The sequence below is a fragment of the Lemur catta genome, chromosome X (assembly GCF_020740605.2).
Source record: "Lemur catta isolate mLemCat1 chromosome X, mLemCat1.pri, whole genome shotgun sequence".
In the NCBI taxonomy this organism is placed as follows: Eukaryota; Metazoa; Chordata; class Mammalia; order Primates; family Lemuridae; genus Lemur; species Lemur catta.
In genome coordinates, this window is record NC_059155.1 from 52042058 (window position 1) to 52062140 (window position 20083).

At 36.9% G+C, this 20083-nt stretch overlaps 1 protein-coding gene across 1 annotated transcript; it reads right to left on the minus strand.

Annotated features, from left to right (window-relative positions):
* Window positions 1–10619: 10619 nt before the first annotated feature.
* Window positions 10620–12909, minus strand: LOC123628142 (zinc finger and BTB domain-containing protein 44-like). The gene is given in 5 exon segments (XM_045537796.1): window positions 10620–10693; window position 11193; window positions 11564–12155; window positions 12157–12761; window positions 12763–12909. Coding segments are annotated over 5 exon segments (1419 nt in total).
* Between the last annotated feature and the right edge of the window lie 7174 nt (window positions 12910–20083).

Consider the following 20083-nt stretch of genomic DNA (forward strand, 5'->3'; position numbering starts at 1 on the left):
TTTCCTCCAGATATTCAGCTTCCATAATAATCCTTTCAACTGTGTGGTGTTAGCCATTTACAAAGCATCTTCACATCAGTTATCTCTTGCAATCCTTACAACAACCCTGTTAGGTAAATGATCTACTTTACAGATGAGAAAGCTTAGAGAGTTTTCTCTCTAAGTTTAGAGGCCAAGGCACGATAATCACAAGCTCAGGAGTTTGAGACCGGCCTGAAAAAAAGTGAGACCAGGTCTCTACAAAAAGAAAAGAAAAGAAAGGAAAGGAAAAAGGAAAGGAAAAAGAAAAGGAAAAGGAAAGGAAAGGAAAAAGGAAAGGAAAGGAAAAAGGAAAGGAAAGGAAAAAGGAAAGGAAAGGAAAAAGGAAAGGAAAGAGAAAAATTGGCTGGGTATGATGGTATGTGCCTGTAGTTCCAGCTATTCGGGAGGCAGAGATAAGAGGGAGGCAGAGGCAAGAAGATCTCTTGGGCCCAGGAGATTATTTTAATAATCTTTCTAACAATGACATAGAACCCAGAAGCCATGGAAAAATGGATAAATTTGTTTGTATAAAATTCAAATTTTCTGCATGGCAACAGAAGGCAAAATGGTACAATAAATATTTGTAACTCTTATCACAAAGAGTTAATTTCCTTAGTGTTTAAAAAGCTCCTACAGGTCAATATGAATAAAACCAAAAACTCAGAGAAAAAGCACAGGAATAGAACAGTTCATACAAAAGGAAATTCAAGTGGCTTTTAAATGTATGAAAGATGCCTATAACCTCACTGAAAATCAGAGGAAAGCAAAATCAAACTGTGCTATAACATTTTTCACCTGTCGGATTGGCATAAAAGAAAAGGTTTGTAAGTACTGTATTAGCAAGGATGTAAAGAAATAGGCATTTCTCATACATGGCCTATGAGAATATAAATTGATAAGAACCACTATAGTGGGCAGTTTGTCTATATCTATCAACATTTTAAATGTGCAAACCCCTTGACCCAATTCCACTTGTGGTAATTTATCTTATAGATATACTTGCACATGTATAAAATGGTAGATATACAAGAAGATTCATTGCAGTGTAGTTTGTAAGCAATCTAGATGTTTATCAAGGGGCTCATTAAATAAATTATGGTACATCTATATGATAGAGTACTATGCAGTCATTGACAAGTATGAGATGGATTTCTATGTCCTGGTACAGAATAATTTAACTTTAAGAAGCAGGATGCAGAACAAGATGTATAGATATGCTACCATTTGTGTGGAGAGTCAAGAAACCTGTAATAGTAATTGTTTCCAGGAAGGTGAATTTGGTGGCTCAGAAACAGAGGAGGGAGAGAAATCTTCTCTTCACTAAATAGATTTTTGTAATTTGAATTTTATGTTATTGGTATTTATAACCTATTCAAAATATGAATTTAAAAAATAGAGGTGTCTTACCAGGAGACTGCAGGTTTCCTTCCCTCCGCACCATGGTGGATCTTGCAACTCCCACTCCACTTACTTCTTGCTCAGTGGCTCAACTTACCCTTGAACTTGAGAAGGAGGGAATCCTCCCCAACTCATTCTATGAAGCCAGTATCACCTTGATACCAAAGCCAGGAAAGGATATGACAAAGAAACAAAACTATAGACCAATATCCCTATATCCCTTATCAGTACAGATGCAAAAATCCTCAATAAAATAGTAGCAAACTGAATTCATCAGCACATCAAAAAAAAAAACAAAAAAATCAATCAGGACCAAGTGGGCTCCATCCCAGGGATGCAAGAATGGGTCAACATATGTAAATCAATAAAGGTGATTCCCCACATAACCAAAAGCAAAAACAAAGACCATATGATCATCTCAACAGATGCAGAAAAGCATTCAGCAAAATCCAGCACTCTTTCATGATAAAAACCCTCAACATGCCCTTTAACTTGAAAATCACACACACGTACACACACACAGTTCTATACTCCTAATCTCATATAATTTTTTTGAGGAGGAAAATATAATGTATGTGGAGTGCCTAGCAAAGAGTAGGCATTCAATAAATGATGGCTATTGCCCAGGCACATATGTTCTGAATCCCAGTGACCCAGATTTATAGTCTGCATCCCTTCTGTTTTTTTCCCTTCAGCTGTCATCAGGGGAACCCGCACTTGCTCATTATGTGGCTTAGTCAGTCTTTATGCCATTTTCCAGTGTGTTCCTTTCAGCAATTAAGGGGAGCAGCCGGCAGAAGCAGTACCTCTTTAATGTAACTACCTCTCTCAAGGTAGCAGAAAGAGCCCAGACCTGGGACTCAGATCTGGCAAATCCCCTCCCTGGCCATCAGGAGCCCCTGGGCCCAGATTTCTGTGTGAGGAGATCCACTGAAAAATCTCACCCTGCTGGTTGCTGGGCACCTGAGCAATAATAGCTGTCATTTATTGAATGCCTACTCTTTGCCAGGCACTCCACATACTTTACCCCCTTTCTCCTCAAAAGAATTATATGAGATTAATAGTATTATCCCCCTTTTATACATGAGGCAATGTAGTCTCAGAGAGGCAAAAATCATCTGCCTGAGGTCACACAGCTAGCTGATAGCACCACACAGTATTCAGTCAGAAATGTGTGACTCTATTATGGAAATTCCTTTCCTCTACACATCAATTCTTGAATCTCACTCTCCATGCATCCTGTGGGGGTGGGGTCTTTCCTGAGCCCTGCCATCTCTAGCTCACATATGCAAGATTTTATCACCTTCCTGCAGAGACCACCTAGTTGGCAAGCTCTTTCCCAACTCCTGTGGCCCTCCTGTCTTTTCCTGCTGCTTTGGAGCAACCTCAGAAGCCTCTGAGAAAAGTGGCTCAGTCTCTTCACCTCCCTGAGCTTCACTCCTCATCAGTTAAATACAGTTAGCCATACACGTCCTCTGGCCGCCACGTGGGATCTTGTGAGGATCCTTTGATAAAATGTTGGGAAAACTGCTTTGGAAATTCTTAAGCGCTAGACTCTTCCTGGGGCTTTTCTGGCTCTTCCTGCTTCTTCTTCTTTTTTTTTTTATCATTACCAAATGGAATTTATTTCAGATACTCAAGTTTCCATGTATTTCTTAAAATTTTTTGAACATTTTAAAATTGATCAATGTAATCTATCATATCAACAGGCTAAAGAAGAAAAATCATATGATCATAACAATTGATGCAGAAAAGGCATTTAACAAAATCCAACATTCATTCCTGATAAAAACTCTCAGAAAATTAGAAATAAAGAGGAATTATTTCAACTTAATAAAGAACTAATAAGTGAGTTTGGCAAAATCACAGGGTACAAGTTCAACACATGAACATCAATTACAATTTTATATATTAACAATGAACATTAGGAAAGTGAAATAAAAACACAATATCATTTATGATAACTCCAAAGATAATGAAATATCTTGATATACACTTAATCAAACATGTATAGGTCCTGTATGCTGTAAATTACAAAACTCAGATAGAAGAAATCAAGAGACCTCAATAAATAGAGAGATCTATGTTAATGGAGTAGAAGGTTCAACATAGTAAAGATGTCAATGGTCCCCAAATTGAGTTATAGATTTAACATAATTCCATTATTCCTATTAAAATTTCATTATGACTGTATCTCCATAATCTCATTCATACTAGTTAATAAGATTATTTTTAATCTTTGTAAAATTTATTAGGAAAATGGCATCTTCTTACATTTCCTTGATAACTACTAGGGCTGATTTTGTGTGTGTGCTGACCATTTTTGTTTAACTTTGAAATTATCTCTTTCATATTGATTTCTACTATTTTTGTATTCATTTGTAAGAATTATTTTTATACTGGTTTATAAGACTTATTTACATAGTAGGGGTAGTAACTCTATCACACATTGCAAATATTTAACAAGTACAGAGCACAACATTTTCCCAGCGGGAGAGGAGAGGAAGAAGCAGGAAGATATATTAGTCATTTTTAACATCTTCCTGCTTCTTCCTCTTCTCTCCCGCTGGGAAAATGTTGTGCTCTGTACTTGTTCTCCCTCTGCTGGCCTGGCAGCAGCATAGCTTCTGTTGGTACTGTCTAGAGCTAGGTCATACCCTGCGGCATGGTAAGGGGATTAGTTGAATGCTTCAGCTTGTACTTTACATTGACAAAGTGGTCTATAATCCTTTGAGAATCAATACTCTCCTTAGCAGTTGCTTAGTATGGGCTGAGATAATGACACTGTGCCAGCCATTGCCATAAAGGTACAAAGATCTTATTTCTGTAAAAGATCCCTTTTCAAAGACAGTTCCAACTTGTGCAAATACTGATTTCTTATGCAAGTCTAATGAAAAAAAAATGGGACAGTCTTCAAGCACTGCTGACAAGATCATTTTTTTTCATATAACTCAGATGCATTTTTTATGTAAAATATGCCTTTGGGACAAATCCTTCAAGGACCACTTTCAAGAAGTGTGTAGCATTGCATTTCAACAGCTTTGCATTTATAGGGAACATCCTGCTCCCAGAGCTATTTCTGGGTTAATTGGGCCTTGCAAACAGCTTAAGTTTCACTCAGCAGCTGAAATGCCTTCAGAGGCCACAGAATGTTGGCTGGCCCCAATCATCATTTTCCGGTATGTGAGGTATATGAGGTCTGTCCAGAAAGTATCCAGCCATGTAATATGAAAAATAGAGACATTGAAGAAGATACAAGATACAAAGAGACATTGTACAAAGGACAATGACGCCTCATTCCCCTTCCAATTAGGCATTTTGGGACCTCACACAGTCCTCCCAGTGTCTCTTAACCTAACCCGTACTCGTTCAACATTCTCAGGTGTTCTTTTTGTTGCAGGTATTCCAGAATGCAGATCACTTTCAACAGATTCTTGACCATCTTTGAAGCATTTGTGCCACACTTTTACTTGCACTGCACCCATTGCATCATCCCTGAAAGCCTTCTGAATTATCTGAATACTTTCCAGGGAAGAACGTTCAAGCCTAATGCAAACTTTGATGCAGATTCATTGCTCTACTCGGTTAGCCACAAAATACACATGCTCAATCAATGGTGTCTAGCGCCCCACTGACTAGTAAGGTAAAGTTGCCATTGTTCACGCATGCGCATTATAGTCCGTGCGCCTTGGCTGCCAGGTTACATAGATGGCACACAAACTGCTCTCATTAGGTTAACAATGGCTCGATACTTTCCGGACAGCCTTGGGACATGTGTCCTATCTCGCCAGCTCTTTCTACTGATCTCTAAAACAGTTGCCCAAAAATATGCCTACATGAAACGGGGTCTAGTTGCCACTAAACGGATTCAGCGTGAAGCCTTCTGTGACTATGTTTCATTCTATGCTAGGCAATTCACGAGAGATCAGGAATATGAGAAGCGCATATATTAGTTTGAACCATTAGAAATTGTGGGTATTTGACTGCTGTTGACCTACAAAAACGACAGTTTCTTATGGCTTGATATAATAATTGGGGGGTAAAATGTCTTGAAAGAGCAGCAGTTTTTCACACTTTTACTTTATTGTTGATGTTATCAGACCCTTTCTTTATTCATATAAAATTTTATGTGGAAACCAAACCTGAGCAAAGGATAAGAGAGCAACTGCTTTTATTAGAGCAAGGAATCAAGTCTGAAAGCCTGGATCCCCATCTACTTGGCTCCCCCTCTCCAACCAGACAGTCCCTAAGGCATCTCTATAGAATCCTAGGGCTTCGTAGGATACAGTTTGCAAAGCACTCCATTGGAGGATAATGCAAAACCTTATTATGTGATTCAGACTCCACATGCAGGTTGTTCAGAGGAAGAAGTCACTGAGTGCTCAAGGTTTCAGGGAAAACTTCCTGAAGGAAGTGAGACTTGAGTATACCTTGGAGGATGAGGACAATTTAGGTCACTTGAGTAGGTAGGATATTCCAGGTACAACAGCATAAGCAAAGGCATGATGGCAGGAATGAATATAGTCAAATATGCCATGGTGAGGATGCCTTGATGGGAAGGGTGCGGTCTACTGTAGTGATTGAATATGAAAGTAGAGTGGTGGATTTCAGTAGTTTTCAAACTGTGCTTAGAAAATCCCTAGGGGTTCCTTGCAGGTAGGGTCATTTGAAGGCAGCGTGGTTAATGTCACAGGCTATGAAGCCAGACTGCCTGAGTTTGAATCCCATTATCTACTAGGGTCTGTGGCCTTGAGCAAATGGCTTAACCTCTCTGGGCCTCAGTTTTCTCATCTGAAAAATAGAGATAATAACAGTTTCTGCCTCATACGGCTACTGTGGGGATTAAATGAGTTAATGCATTGTAAGTGTTCAGCTCAATGCTGGCCACAGAGTATCATCAGCTGTTATCAAGAAAGAATCTATTATACAGAGTTCTAGGTCGTTCACCTCTGCTTCAACCAAAAGAGTTCTGTTTGTTTGTTTGTTTATTTATTGGACTCCCATGTGAAATCGTTTCAAAAAAGGTTCTGCTTTTATAAAAATATTTGAAAATCACTAGTGTAATATAATAGAAAGAATACAGACTTTGTAGTTCAAAAGATCTACAAAAGTTGTCTTTTTAAATTGACTTGTAGGGGTTCTTGATGTATTTTAGATGCAAATGTTTTGTCTGTTATTTATGTTGCAAATATTTTCTCCTAGCCTGTGACTTGTCTTTAAACATTATTTATGATTATTTTCTTGTACAGAAATTTTATGCTTTAATGTGGTCAAATTTACCAATATTTTCCTTAAGTTTTTAGTTTTCTGTGTCCTCTTTAAAAGGTGTTTCATACCCTAAATCCATAAGCATATGTACCTATACTTTTTTCAAATACTTTGTTATAATTTTGGTTTTGGTGGTTAAATCTCTAATATAACTGGAATGAATATATTTATGTGAAAAGTGTAGGTTAGGGAACTAATTAATTTTCCCCCAATGACTGACCAGTTGTCCAAAAATATTTATTGAATAGTTTGTTTTTCATTGATTTGTTATGTCACCTTTATCATGTACTAAATTCCCATATGTACGTTGGGATGTTTTTGGATTCTTTATTCTGATCCATTTATGTATTTGTCCTTTTTTACCAATACCACACTGTTTTCATCACTATATAGCCCTATTATCTTTTTTGATATCTGATAAGGCAAGTCCCTCATCTTTGTTCTTTTTAAAAATTATTTTGGGCTAGGCATGGTGGCTCACACCTATTATCCCAGAGGTAAAAACTTTTTTTAAAAAATTATTTTGGCCATTCTTCCATATATAATATACCACATAAATTTTAGACCAAATTTGTCAAGTTCCATTTTAAAAATCTTGTTGGGGTTTGGATTTGGGTTGCATTGAATTTATAAATTAATTGGAGAGAATTAACATTTTTATGATTTTATACCTTATTAATATGTATTATCATATTTTTTGCCTTGTTTTAAGTCTTTCAATAAAGTTTTATACTTTTCTCCATGAAGGTCATGTACAACTTTGGTTGGATTTATTCTAAGTACCTGAAAAATTTCATTGCCATTTTAATGGTAACTCTTTAAAATTATGCTTTCAAGCTGTTTATTGCTGGTGTATGGAAATGCAATGGTTTTTTACATATTGATCATATATCCAGCAGCATTGCTCTTATTTATTACAGTATTTTTTCTGTAAATTATTTTGAGTTTAGTTGATTTTTGTGGTAGATAAACACATTGTTTACGAATACTGAGTTTTTTTTATTCTTTTCCAATTTTTAGTACTTTTTATCTCTCTTGTTGGTGTGTACCTATGTATCTTATTGTACTGGCTAAAGCCTTTTGAACATTATTGAATAGTAGTGGTGATAGCAGAAGGTGTTAAATAGTAATGGGCCTCCTTATCTTCTTCCTGACTTTAAAAGAAATGCTTCTAATGTTTCACTTTTAAGTGTGATGTCTGCTGTACTCTTTTGGTAGAAACCTTTTATCGGATTAAGGTAGCTCTCACCTGTGGTGGAGATTGTTAATTGTCTACCCAACATCCAGTCTCCCATTCTTCCTTACTGTAATTTTGTTGGAGGTAGAAACATACTCGGATTTTAAAAAGTCAATATTTCCTTACCTCCCCCTTGCATATAAGGGTAGTCATGAACACAGTACTGGCCAATGAGGTATAAGCAAAAGTTATTTTGATGGGGATTTGTGGAAAGTTTTAAAATGTGTGTGTGTGTGTGTGTGTGTGTGTGTGTGTGTGTGTGTGTGTTTTCTTCGGAGGGAAATAAGCACAGATGATGAATATAATTTTGTCTTTGTATTTATACTTCTTTCTCCTTGAAATGTGTAACTAATGACTAGAGAGCATCGGCAGCCATCTTGTGCCCCACCATGAAAGAAAAGCCAAAAGAAACATAAACCTTATCCTGGCAACTTTGAGCCACTGTACTAGCCCTGGCCTGCCCATCTCTGCAATTCTTGGTATGATGAGAGAAAAAAAAAAAAACCCTATCTTATTTAAACCATTGTTATATTGGTTGTCTGTTATATAGAGCCACATACAGTTCCAAAATGATATGTCCTCTTTTCCTAATATACTAAGTTTTTTGTCACTCATTTTTAAAATAGGTAATGCTTTCACATGGTTCAAAATCTGAAAGTTACAAAAGGTTATATGATAGAAGTGTTCCTTCCACCCCTTGACCCCCAGTTCCTTCCATCCATTCTCCCTTCCCAAGAACAACCAATGTTATTTAGCTTCTTTAATTTGTATATGTGTATGTGAGTACTCAATATACTGATGAAGTAAATATATACATGAATAAAGTTATATATTTTGTTCCTGCCCTTTTCCCCACATGATTTGTCATTGCACATGCTGTTTTTTACCTTGCTTTCTTACTTAATATAAAGCAAGGCACTTTAAAAATTAAAAGTGCTTTTAAAAATCCCAATGGTGAAGACTTTTAAAACCATTTCTTTGTTATTGATTTTTAACTTAATTGCATGATGATAAAAGAAATTGGCCTAGGTGAAATAAATCCTTTGATATTTGTAGGTACTTGATTTATGGCCTAATACACAGTGCAATGTTTGTAAATGTTTCATGAGTGCTTGAGTAGAATGATCATTCTCTAATTGGTACAGAGTTTTATGTGTCCACTTGATCAAGCTTGTTATTTGTTGTTAAAATTTTCTATATTCTTACAAATTATTTTTCTGCATGATCTATCAGTCATTGAACAGAGAATATTAAAATCTCCACCCGTGAAGGCAGATTTTTAGATTTTTCCTTCTAACATTTTCAGTTTTTGCCTTTATTTTTTATTTATTTTTATTTTAGGATATTATGAGGGTACAAACATTTTGGTTACATTTTATGTCTTTGCCTCACCCAAGCAAAGATTAGAGGCATGCCATTCCCCTCTACAATGCTCACTGCATCCATTAGTTGTGAGTTTACCCCCCAACCCGCTAATCCCTGGAGAATATTACTACCGTGTGAGCCCCATGGTGTTGATCAGTCAGTGCCAATTTGATGGTGAGTACATGTGGAGCCTATTCTTCCAATCTTGTGATACCTCACTGTGGATAATGGGCTCAAGCTCTATCCAGGAAAATATAAGAGGTGTTAGATTATTGTCATTTCTTATAATTGAGTAATATTCCATTGTATACATATACCAAATTTTAATAATCCACTCTTGAATTGATGGGCATTTGGGCTGTTTCCACAACCTTGCAATAATGAATTGTGCTGTCATAAACATTCGGGTGAAGATGTCTCTATTCTAGAATGACTTTTGTTCTTTTAGGTAGATGCCTAATAGTGCTATTGCTGGATGGAATGGTATTTCTATTTTTAGTTCTTTGAGGTAGCTCCAAATTATTTTCCACAGGGTGGTATAGTTTTTGCCTTTTGAAGCTGTTATTATATATATTTCTTTTTGTTATTATTTGCCTTGAATGTTATTTTCCATCCTTTTTGCTTTCAATTTTTCTGTGTCCTTATGTTTTTAATGTCTCTTGCAAACTGCAAGTACCTAGTTTTTTTTTTAATTTTTTTTTAAAGATTAAGATCAGAGATACTTTAATGGCACCAGATAAAAAGTATACCCAAGTCTGGAGTTATAAACTACAAAGTTTCATATTTTTAGCAGCAGAAAAGGTGATATTCATTAATTTAAGGTTTTTAGTTTTTCATTAGTCTTAGCAATTTTCCCAAAGCAGGCTTATGAGTTGTAGATGATCATTTTATAGCCTCTTCTCATCTTTGACATTATTGCTTACATTCTGCAAAAACTATAGTAACTGCTTTTAATAAACTTAGCAATGTCTAAAAATATTTTGGAACGTACAATGTATCGCTGTCATATGGGATTTTGTAAACAATCTTACTTGGGTTAAGAATGTAGCCTCCACAGAGAATTCTTTATTTTGTCCCAAAACAGCACAATAAAAACACCCCCAACAATACATAAACCTATATATAAAATATAGAATATCTCCAATATTTTTCCTTTGTATGGTAGCACGCCAGTATATGCAAGAAAACATACTGGTGATGGGGTAAGGGGAAAACTGACTTGGGCAATGACGTAATAATCAGGCATTAACATTCAAAGACCAGGTAAGCATCAGTTTTAGTCAGAAAAGCAGTATTTAAAAAGTTCCTGTGAAGCTGAGATTTACATACTTCATTCTCCATTCCTGGTCATTTCATCCATAGCCTGACTGTTCTCAATCATGCTTCTTGGCCTTTGGAGTGGTACTATAAAGGCACAGGGGATGCCTCTCTCAATACCAAATTTTCACCATGAAAAATCATAACAGAAATCACAAAGTTTAAAAGAGTATGCTGTATTTCAGAAGGAATTGCCTCAATAATTTTTAAGAAAGCTTACCATAAATACTTTCAAAAACCACAGGCTCAACAAAATATTGTACAATGTCCTGTATGTATTCGTAAATATCTACTCAGGCCATTTGTAAATTCTGTTTAATCTGTTTCTCGAGTACCCTTTGATCTCAGGAAGGTCAATGATCGTCTGATTTCTTTTCCACCTAATGATCTGTTGTTAGCCTACTTTTAACAATGGAAGAAGAAACTGGTATGGGTTTTAAAGTCAACTGGTTCTCCTTAAGTCTCATAGTTTCTATGATGTTTCAATGTTATGTTACTGTGTACTTACAGAAGCCATCTCTCAGTGAGGAAAATTAAACATCAGTTGAAGGGCTTATAAAGTAAAAAAGGAAACTCTTTCCCAAACCCTTTTTTTGTTTAAAAATTTAAATTAAATGTACAAGACCAAGCACAGGCACTTTCCAAAAACCCAAAATGAAGCCAAACCACAAAATTACTCAATAGTTATAGAAGACAGCTCTGATTTTGGGGGGTCATCTCTGGTGGCCTCAGCACAAGCACTGGTCTTTGGCTGCTCTGGCACGTCTTCCTCCTTGTCTGCCAGCCCACCGAGAGACCCCAGGGGGAAAGTGCTTTCGCAATTCTGGGTGGAGAAGACCTTCGAAATTACAGGCATTTGACCAGAGGAGTTGCTTTCAAAACCGTGTTCTCCAAGATCATACTGAACAAGGGTCTCTTCTTGCTCCTGGTTGAAGTAGTCCGGTACTAGGAAATCACTTCATGCTTTAGGCGATGCATCTTTAGCGAGTAAGCCCTGGTGAACTTTTTCCCACAGCCGTCACACTGAAATCCTTTAATTCCTGAGTGGATGAGCATGTGCTGTTTTAGATTCTGAATATGGGTGAATCGCACCCCACAGGTCGGACACTGAAAAGGTCTGTCTGGACCATTTGGAGTTGGTCGTTCTGAACTGCTGGTAGAAGGAGCAATGTAGAGTTGGTAGGGATACTGAACATTTTCTGATCGATCATCATCATCTGCATGAGCATTAGTGCTAGAAGTGCTTAGAAGTGTAGGTAATCCCTCGGTAACGCCTTCGTCTACTGAGCCTGTAGAGGAAGACTGTGGACTAATCAGAAGGTCGTCTTGGACTTGTTCACTTCCTGGCACTGTCTGCTGATCACTCAGGGAACTCTGAGACGCACTGACAGGCTGGGACACTTCCTCGTGGACCTCCTCATCACTTAACCTTTCTACTTTGACTCGGACATCTTCTTCTGTACCCAGAGGCAAGGTAGTTTTTGTGCTTTCCCAAGTCAGGTAATCAGCAATTCTTCTACCTGTCTCAGACGGGCCAGGTAATTCTAAAGGTATTTTCTGCCTGCTTAACCTTCTCAGGTTGAATCCTTGGATCAATTCCAACAGGAAAAGTCCAGGGAAAAGCTAAAGAAGAGTCAACTGGCTGATTTCTATTTTCTGAGTAGGAAGCTGAAGAATTCAGCTGGGGTGAACTTGTTTGTGTGCTACACTTTACAGGACTTTCAGGAGACATAACAATGTAGCCTTTGCGCTTTCTCCGGGATTCTCCGCAGACAGGAATGGTTCTTTCTACCACACTGCACTCTGAAGACACTGGAGACATGCTTCCATCTCGGGAAGTAAAATTGCAGTTAGAATTATTTTCTTGTCCAGCGTCTAGACCCTTTTCTGGTTGGTTGTTGGGTGTATTCCATAAAATGCTTGATTTCATGAATTCTGAGCAGGTGCTAGCAACACTAAACATTTGCATATAGCTGGCTGCAGCTAGAACATCAATAATATTTTCTGTGTTAATTGACAAAGTGGCCGTGTAGGCATATTCTAGGAGGGGCATAAAGCCAGCCATGGTAACATGATGCAGATCCAACACATTCTTGCTCTCATCCTCTACTTGGCCTACAAGTTTGGTGCGAAAGAAATCACTGCAAGCTGCTAGTTAGTACTACTTTATGTGCCCGGAAGATTTTGTCCTGGACACGAACAGTGATATCACAAAAATGTCCATCATTTCGCAGCATATTTAGCTTTCCAAGCATTTCCTGGCTGTAGGAAGAGGAGCTATGAGTAAATGTTTTCACACCCATCTTTTCCTTCCTCTTGTACAGATGCTCTTCAAGGATGCATATGAATCAGAAATGTCCTGCGGGAGGCGGTGCCAGGGCCCGGAGGCCTGCTGCTGCTCCTCCTCCTCCTCCCCGCCAGGCTGAAGCAGCGAGGTGGCCGCGGCGGCGGCGACAGCCCGGGGGAGAGGGGGCGGAGCGCACGGCTCGCTCCCTCTCCTCCCCCCGGGAGGCTCAGGGGACCCTATCTCGGGCCGCCGCGCCTAGGCCAGTGAGCAGCCTGTGGCTGGGGCATGGCGGCACTGCCCACCGGCGTGCCTGTGAGGTGGGAAAGTGCAAAGCGGCGGAGAGGAAAGCACCGCCCCCCACTGGCGCTCGGAGGGGCCTGAGGGGAAGAGCCAGGGGGCCCGGGAGCCACGCGCGGGCGGCCGTAGGAGACGGTTGGCCGAGGGCAGGCGGCGATTTGGGGAGCGCGGCGACGGCTCGTGTTTTCCCTGCGGGGTGGGGAGGGGAAGGGGAGGGGAGTGAGGGGACAGGAGGGGGCGGTTGGGAGGGAGCCGCCGCCGCGCGCGTGCGGGTCGGCGCCGCCGTTGCCGCCTGTTTTATTTTTTATGCCAAGCTACCATTCTCTAACTTTTAACTAGTGAGTTTACCCCATCTACATTGACTATAATCGTAGTCAATGATATATTTGAATTTATTTCCGTTATTTTATTTTGATCTTTCTATATGTCATGCTTTTTCCATGTTTCTTTTCCCCCTTCTTTCCTATGTTCTCTTATATTTATTTTTTAAAACTCTATTTTTCTCTCTATTGATTTGAGAGGTAAATAACCTACTTTTAATTTTTAATGATTATGCTTGAAATTCTACATGCATAAATAACAAACTCTAAATGTAATCAATATCTTGAACATCCTCCCCCAAAATACAAGGGTACTTTAACCCTGATCACCATGTTCTGTTTTATGTACTTTTGTTGTCTACTATTTTTATTCCCTTTTGAAACTGATACTGCTTTTTAACAGCTTTATTACGTTCTAATTGATATCCAATAAATTGCACGTTTAAAGTGTACAATTGGATAACTTTTGACATATGTGGATAGCCATAAAACCATCAGCACAGTCAAGAAAATGAACATATCCATCACTCCCAAATGTTTCTTTGTGTCCCTTTGCAATCCCTCCCTGCCATCCTCAGGCAACCACTGACATGCTTTCTGTCAGTATACATCGTTTTGAATTTTCTAGAGATTTATATAATGTAACCACACAGTATATATTTTTGTTTATCTGGATTTTTTTCATTCAGTAGAATAATAATTATTTTGATATTCATCCATGATGTTGAGCATGTCAGTGGTTCATTCGTTTATACTGCTGAGTAGTGTTGCACTGTATGGATATACCAAAATATGTTTATGCATTCATCCATTAATGTACATCTAGGTTGTTTCCAGTTTTGTGTTATTACAAATAAAGCTGCTATGAGCATTCATGTACAAGTCTTGTATGGACATATGCTTTCCTTTTTCTTGGGTAAATATCTAGGATTGGAAAGGACAGATCATGTGATAAATATATGTTTAACTGTTTAAGAAACTGCCAAACATTTCCTTTTCCTAAAGAAAAGTCGTGAATGTTCTGGGAAAAATTTTCAAAGGGATATGAAGGAAATACTATAAAGAATAGTGATCAGGTATTAAATATTTTTATTTAAAACTGCTCACCTAAGATTGATTCTTTCAGACTTTAAAATTCATTAAAATACTGAATATTTAAGTGTCACTGCACAAATGGAGGTATGATGATCATATTTTGGCTACCTGTGTTCATATTTTTTCCCTTGAGCTTATTTTGTTACCAATTCATATCTTGTGTACAATTATTTTGCAAGCTATTTGGTCAACATTCCATAGAATATGTTCTGAGAAGGAACTTTGATAAGACAGTTTATTATAAGTGTCATCTAAAATATATGATTTTATCTGTACTAGTTGTACCTTATTGGTTGGTCTTATCACTGGAAACTGGAGCCTCTGATGAACAAAATTAATACTGAAATAAGAATTGGTTTTCTATTGTGTCATTTAGACACTTTCAAGTACCAAGTGGTAATACTAACTTGGACTGAGGCAGAAACACCTATTATATGGCTTGAAATTATTTCAGCCTTGCAGGCCTGATGGTATAGTGAAGAAAATGATCACTATACATATATAAACATCTTAAAATGGCCTTTTCTCTAACACATATTCTTTTAAAATACTTTACTAAATTTACGGTCATAAATTGTTCATATTTCTTAATAAAACAACTTGTCACGTAAAACAAATAAATTTGTCTTTAAAAGGAAAAACAAAAAGGAGACTTTTACAAAAGCGTTATCTGCCCTACACTGTGTAAATGCAGCATGCTGCTAATGAGGGCTCATTGAGGCTCCACTTACCAGGAGATACTTGTAAGTGGAGCAAGGTACCCCACAGATTGGCTTTCTACTCACTTATTCCTTTGCATGTTAAGCAAGCATACTGTCACAGATTGAGGCCATAATGGAATGGACGTGGTTTTCCTGCCAAGACCATCTTCCATCAGGTATAAGTGAGTGTACGTAGGACAGCCCACAGAATTCCATAGAAATGTTTCACCCCAGCTTCAGGGTTCTCCCTCCTGAGCCTGGATTTGCCTGGGTCCTGGTGTAATGCAAATGGTTTAAACAGACCTCTATGGATAAATGCTGATGGTGGATAAAGAACTGAAAAATATGCTCAACTTTTTCATCTTTTCTATTTTATTTTTGTAATTTATATTGTACACAACCCTGGAAGTAACTATTTTACCTGTCTTTTTATGTCTTTTATATGTCTGTTTTTGTAAACCAGGTAATTTATAGTTATTCTGGAATTTGGACAGGGTTTGTTTCATTTGTTAGCTTAGGTTTTAGTAAAAAGGAAATGACTGTCTCCTCTCTGTCTGAGTCTTATTTTCAAGTGCAGGTTCTGGAATGCAAGCATAGTTCTATCAGAGTAGAAGAGCAGTCTGGAAACAATGACTGCACACACTGAATCAGTTTTGGGCCTAGAGTTGGAAATAGGGCTCTGCTATTATCCTTTGGTTTTTGAAATTCAGAGCCCCATTGCTGAAGGGAGAAAGTCCTTTCCAAGTCCCCTTGCTGATACCCAGAGTCCATATTTGAAACACTGAATGGGATACTGGTTTAATCTGGATTTAATGTTGTGTAAATCATGATAATGATGTATGTGTTCACCTGGTTGATTTTTAACATAACTCCTCCAGTATTTCATACTGGTAGTAGACACAGGTGTGACCTTTCTGATTGCATATCTCAAAGGTAACATTGCCTAATGTTTTATAATAAAATACATTATGTGTGTTTGGATTGGTGAAAATAAAAGACTACATTTTAAAAGAGAAAAATAAAAGGACTGCCAAACTGTTTTCTAAAGTGATTTCACCATCATACATTCTAGCCATCAGTTCTTCCACAATTCGGCCAACAGTGGTATCACACTGTGGTTTTAATTTGCACTTCTCTAGTTACTGATAATGTTAAGCACCTTTTCCTGTGCTTATTTACCATCCATGTTAGCTTTTTTTGGTAAAGTGTCTGTTCAAAGCATTTGCCCATTTTGTTATTGGGTTGTTTATTTTCATACTATTAAGTTTTGAAAATTCTTTTTATATTCTGGATACAGGTTGTTTATTAAAATATGCTATGCAAATCTTTTATCACTGTCTTTGGCATGTTTCTCTTTCTCTCAACAGTGTTTTTTGAAAACAGAAGATTTTAATTTCGATGAAGTCCAGCTTTTCCTTTTTTTATGGATCACGCTTTTGATGTCATATCTAAAACTTGCCTAACCCAAGTGAGCTAGAGCTTCCATAACAAGAAACCACAGAGTGGGTGACTTAAACCTTTATTTTCTCAATCTGGAGGCTGGAAGTCCAAGATCAAGGTGCCAGCAGTGTTAGTTCCTGGTGGGACTGCTCTTCCTGATTTGCAAATGGCTGCCTTCTCATTGTGTACTCACATGGACTTTCCTCTGTGAGTGTGTTTGTGAGAGGAAGACAGAGAGAAAGAGAGAGAGAGCAAGAGAGAGAGAGAGAGCGATCAGAGAGATCCCAGGTGTTTCTTCCTCTTTTTATATGAACATCAGTACTACTGTATTGGATTAGGGCCACACACTTAGGACTTCATTTTTTACCTTAATTGCCTCCTCAAAGATCCTATCATTGGAGATTAGGGCTTCAACTTATGAATTTGGGAGAAAAGACACAATTCAGTCCATGCCACCAAAAACAAAGGTTTTCTCCTAGAAGGTTTGTAGTTGGAGGTTTTACCTTTAGATTTATGAATCATTTAGAGTTAATTTTTGTACATGGTGCAAGGTATATATCAAAGTTCCTTTTTTGCATATGGATATCCAATTGATCCAGCACCATTTGTTGGGAAGACTATCATTTCATCACTGAATTGCCCCAAAATCAGTTGTCTGTGTATGTGTGTGTTTATTTTTGGACTCTTAATCTGTTACAATTGTCTGTATATCTATCCTTATGCCATTACCACACTTTTCTTCAAGATTGTTTTGGCAATTCTTATTCCATATGAATTTTAGGATCAACTTATCTATTATTGCAAAAGAGCCTGCTGGAATTTTAATAGGGATTGCATAAATCTATGAATTAATTTGAAAAAAATTTAGAATACCTTAGCAACATTACAATCTTAACAATATTGAGTCTTCCAATCTATGAACAAGGCATCTCTCCATTTATTTAGGTCTTCTGTAGTTTCTCTCAGCAATGTTTTATGGTTCTCATTTTATGGATGCTTAGGTCTTGAACATCTTTTGTCAGACTTATTCCTAAGTGTTTCCATATTTTTGATGCTATTGAAAATGGTATTTTTTGAAATTGCAATTTTTTTTTGAGGCAGGGTCTCCCTCTGTTCTCCTGACTAGAGTGTAGTGGCACCATTCTAACTCACCACAACCTCAAATTCCTGGGCTCAAGAGATCCCCTTGCCTCAGTCTCCTGAGTAGCTGGGACTACAGGTGTGCACTACCACACCCAGCTAATTTTTCTATTATTATTATTATTTTTTTTTTGTAGAGATGGGGTCTCACTCTTGCTCAGGCTGGTCTCAAACTCCTGACCTCAAGCAATCCTCTCGCCTCAGCCTCCCAGAGTGCTAGGATTACAGGTGTGAGCCACCACACCAGGATTGCAATTTCTGTTATCTCATTGTCATATATAGAACATAAAGTCTATCTTTATATTGATCATGTGTCCTGCAACTCTGTTAAGTTCACTTATTTATTAATAGTAGATTTTTTTGCAAATTTCATCATATTTTCTACAGATAATCATGGTGTCCGTGAATAAATCAGCTTTACTTCTTCTTTTCTAGTCTGGATGACTTTTATTTATTTTTCTTGTCTTGTTGCATTTGCTTGAACCTCCAGAACAATGTTGAATAGAAGTGGTGAGAGCTGACATCATTTTCTTGTTCCTGATCTTACAGAGAAAACATTTAGTCTTTTACCACTATGCATGATGTTAGCTATAGGTTTTGAGTTGATGCTTTTTAATAGTTGAGATGGTTCCAAGGTACCCCTATTTTGCTAAGAGGTTTTTATTAGAAATGGATTTTGAACTTTGTCAAATGATTTTTCTGCATATCATATTATCATGTGGTTTTTCTTTTTAGTGAATTATGTTGATCGATTTTCAAGTATCAAGCCAACCCACCATTTCTACTTGACCATAATATATTGTCCTTTTTTTATTAATATATTGTTGGATCCGATTAATGAAATTTTGTTTAAAATTTCTGCATCTATGTTCATGAGGAATATTTGTCTGTAGTTTTCATTTTCATACTGTCTGCCTGCTTTGGTATTAGAGTAATGCTGATCTCATAGAATAAAATATGAAATATTCCCTTCTCTTCAATTTTCAGGAAGAGTTGCAGTAGAATTGACATTATTTCTTAAACAATTAGAATTATCAGCTAGTCAAACCATCTGGACTTGGTATTTTATTATGGGAAGCTTTTAAACTGGAAATTCAATTTTTAAAACAGATTCAAACTATACAAGTTATCTATTTCTTTTATTTCACAGTTTTTGCCTTTCAAAAAATTTGTCCATTTCATATAATTTGTCAAATTTATTGACATAAATTTGTTTATAATGTTTCTTTATTATCTTTTTAATATCTATAAAATGTGTATTGATGCCACCTCTCCCATTCTCAATATTGGTAATATGTGTCCTTTCTCTTTTTTTTCTGATAAGTTTGGCCAGAGGTTTATCAATTTTATTGCTCTTCTCAAAGAACCAGCTTTGATTTAATTGGTTTTTAAAGTTGTTTTTCTGTTCTCTATTTTACTGATTTCCAATGTAGTCTTTATTATTTTCTTTCCTTTCCTTATTCTCAGTCTAATTTGCTCTTTTTTTTTTTTTGTATTTTCTTATGGATGAAGCTGAGGTCATAGATTTCAGATCTTTCTTCTTTTCTAATATAGGCATTTTAGTACTACAAATTTTCCTCTAATTACTGCACTAATGGCACCCTACAAATTTTGATATGTTGTTTTTTAAATTTCATTCAGTTCATGATACATTCCAATTTCCCTTAGTATTTACTTTTTGACCCATGACATATTTAGGAATATATTATTTCTAGAAATTTTCCACATACCTTTCTGTTATTGATTTCTAATTTAATTACATTGTGTTCAGAGATTTGTATGGTTTGAATCTTTTTAAATTTATTGAAACTTACTTTATAGCACAGAATCTCTTGACAGATGTTTGTGTATTCTTCCATTGTTGGGAGGAGCATTCTATTAATATGAATTTGGTCAAGTTGGTTGACATTGTTCAAAGCTTTTATATCCTTGCTGATTCTCTGGATAATTATCAATTATTGAGATAAGGATATCGAAATATCTAGATATAATTGTGGATTCATCTATTTCTCCTTGGAGTTCTCTCAGTTTTTGCTTCATATATTTTTTAAGTTCTGTTATAAAGTTTAAGATTTTTATTGCTTCTTGATAAGTGATCCATAAATAAGTGAATAAATAAACAAACTGGTATAGTCATACAATGAAATACAACTCAACAATAAAAAAGAATGAGCTATTCATTCATGGAACAACATGG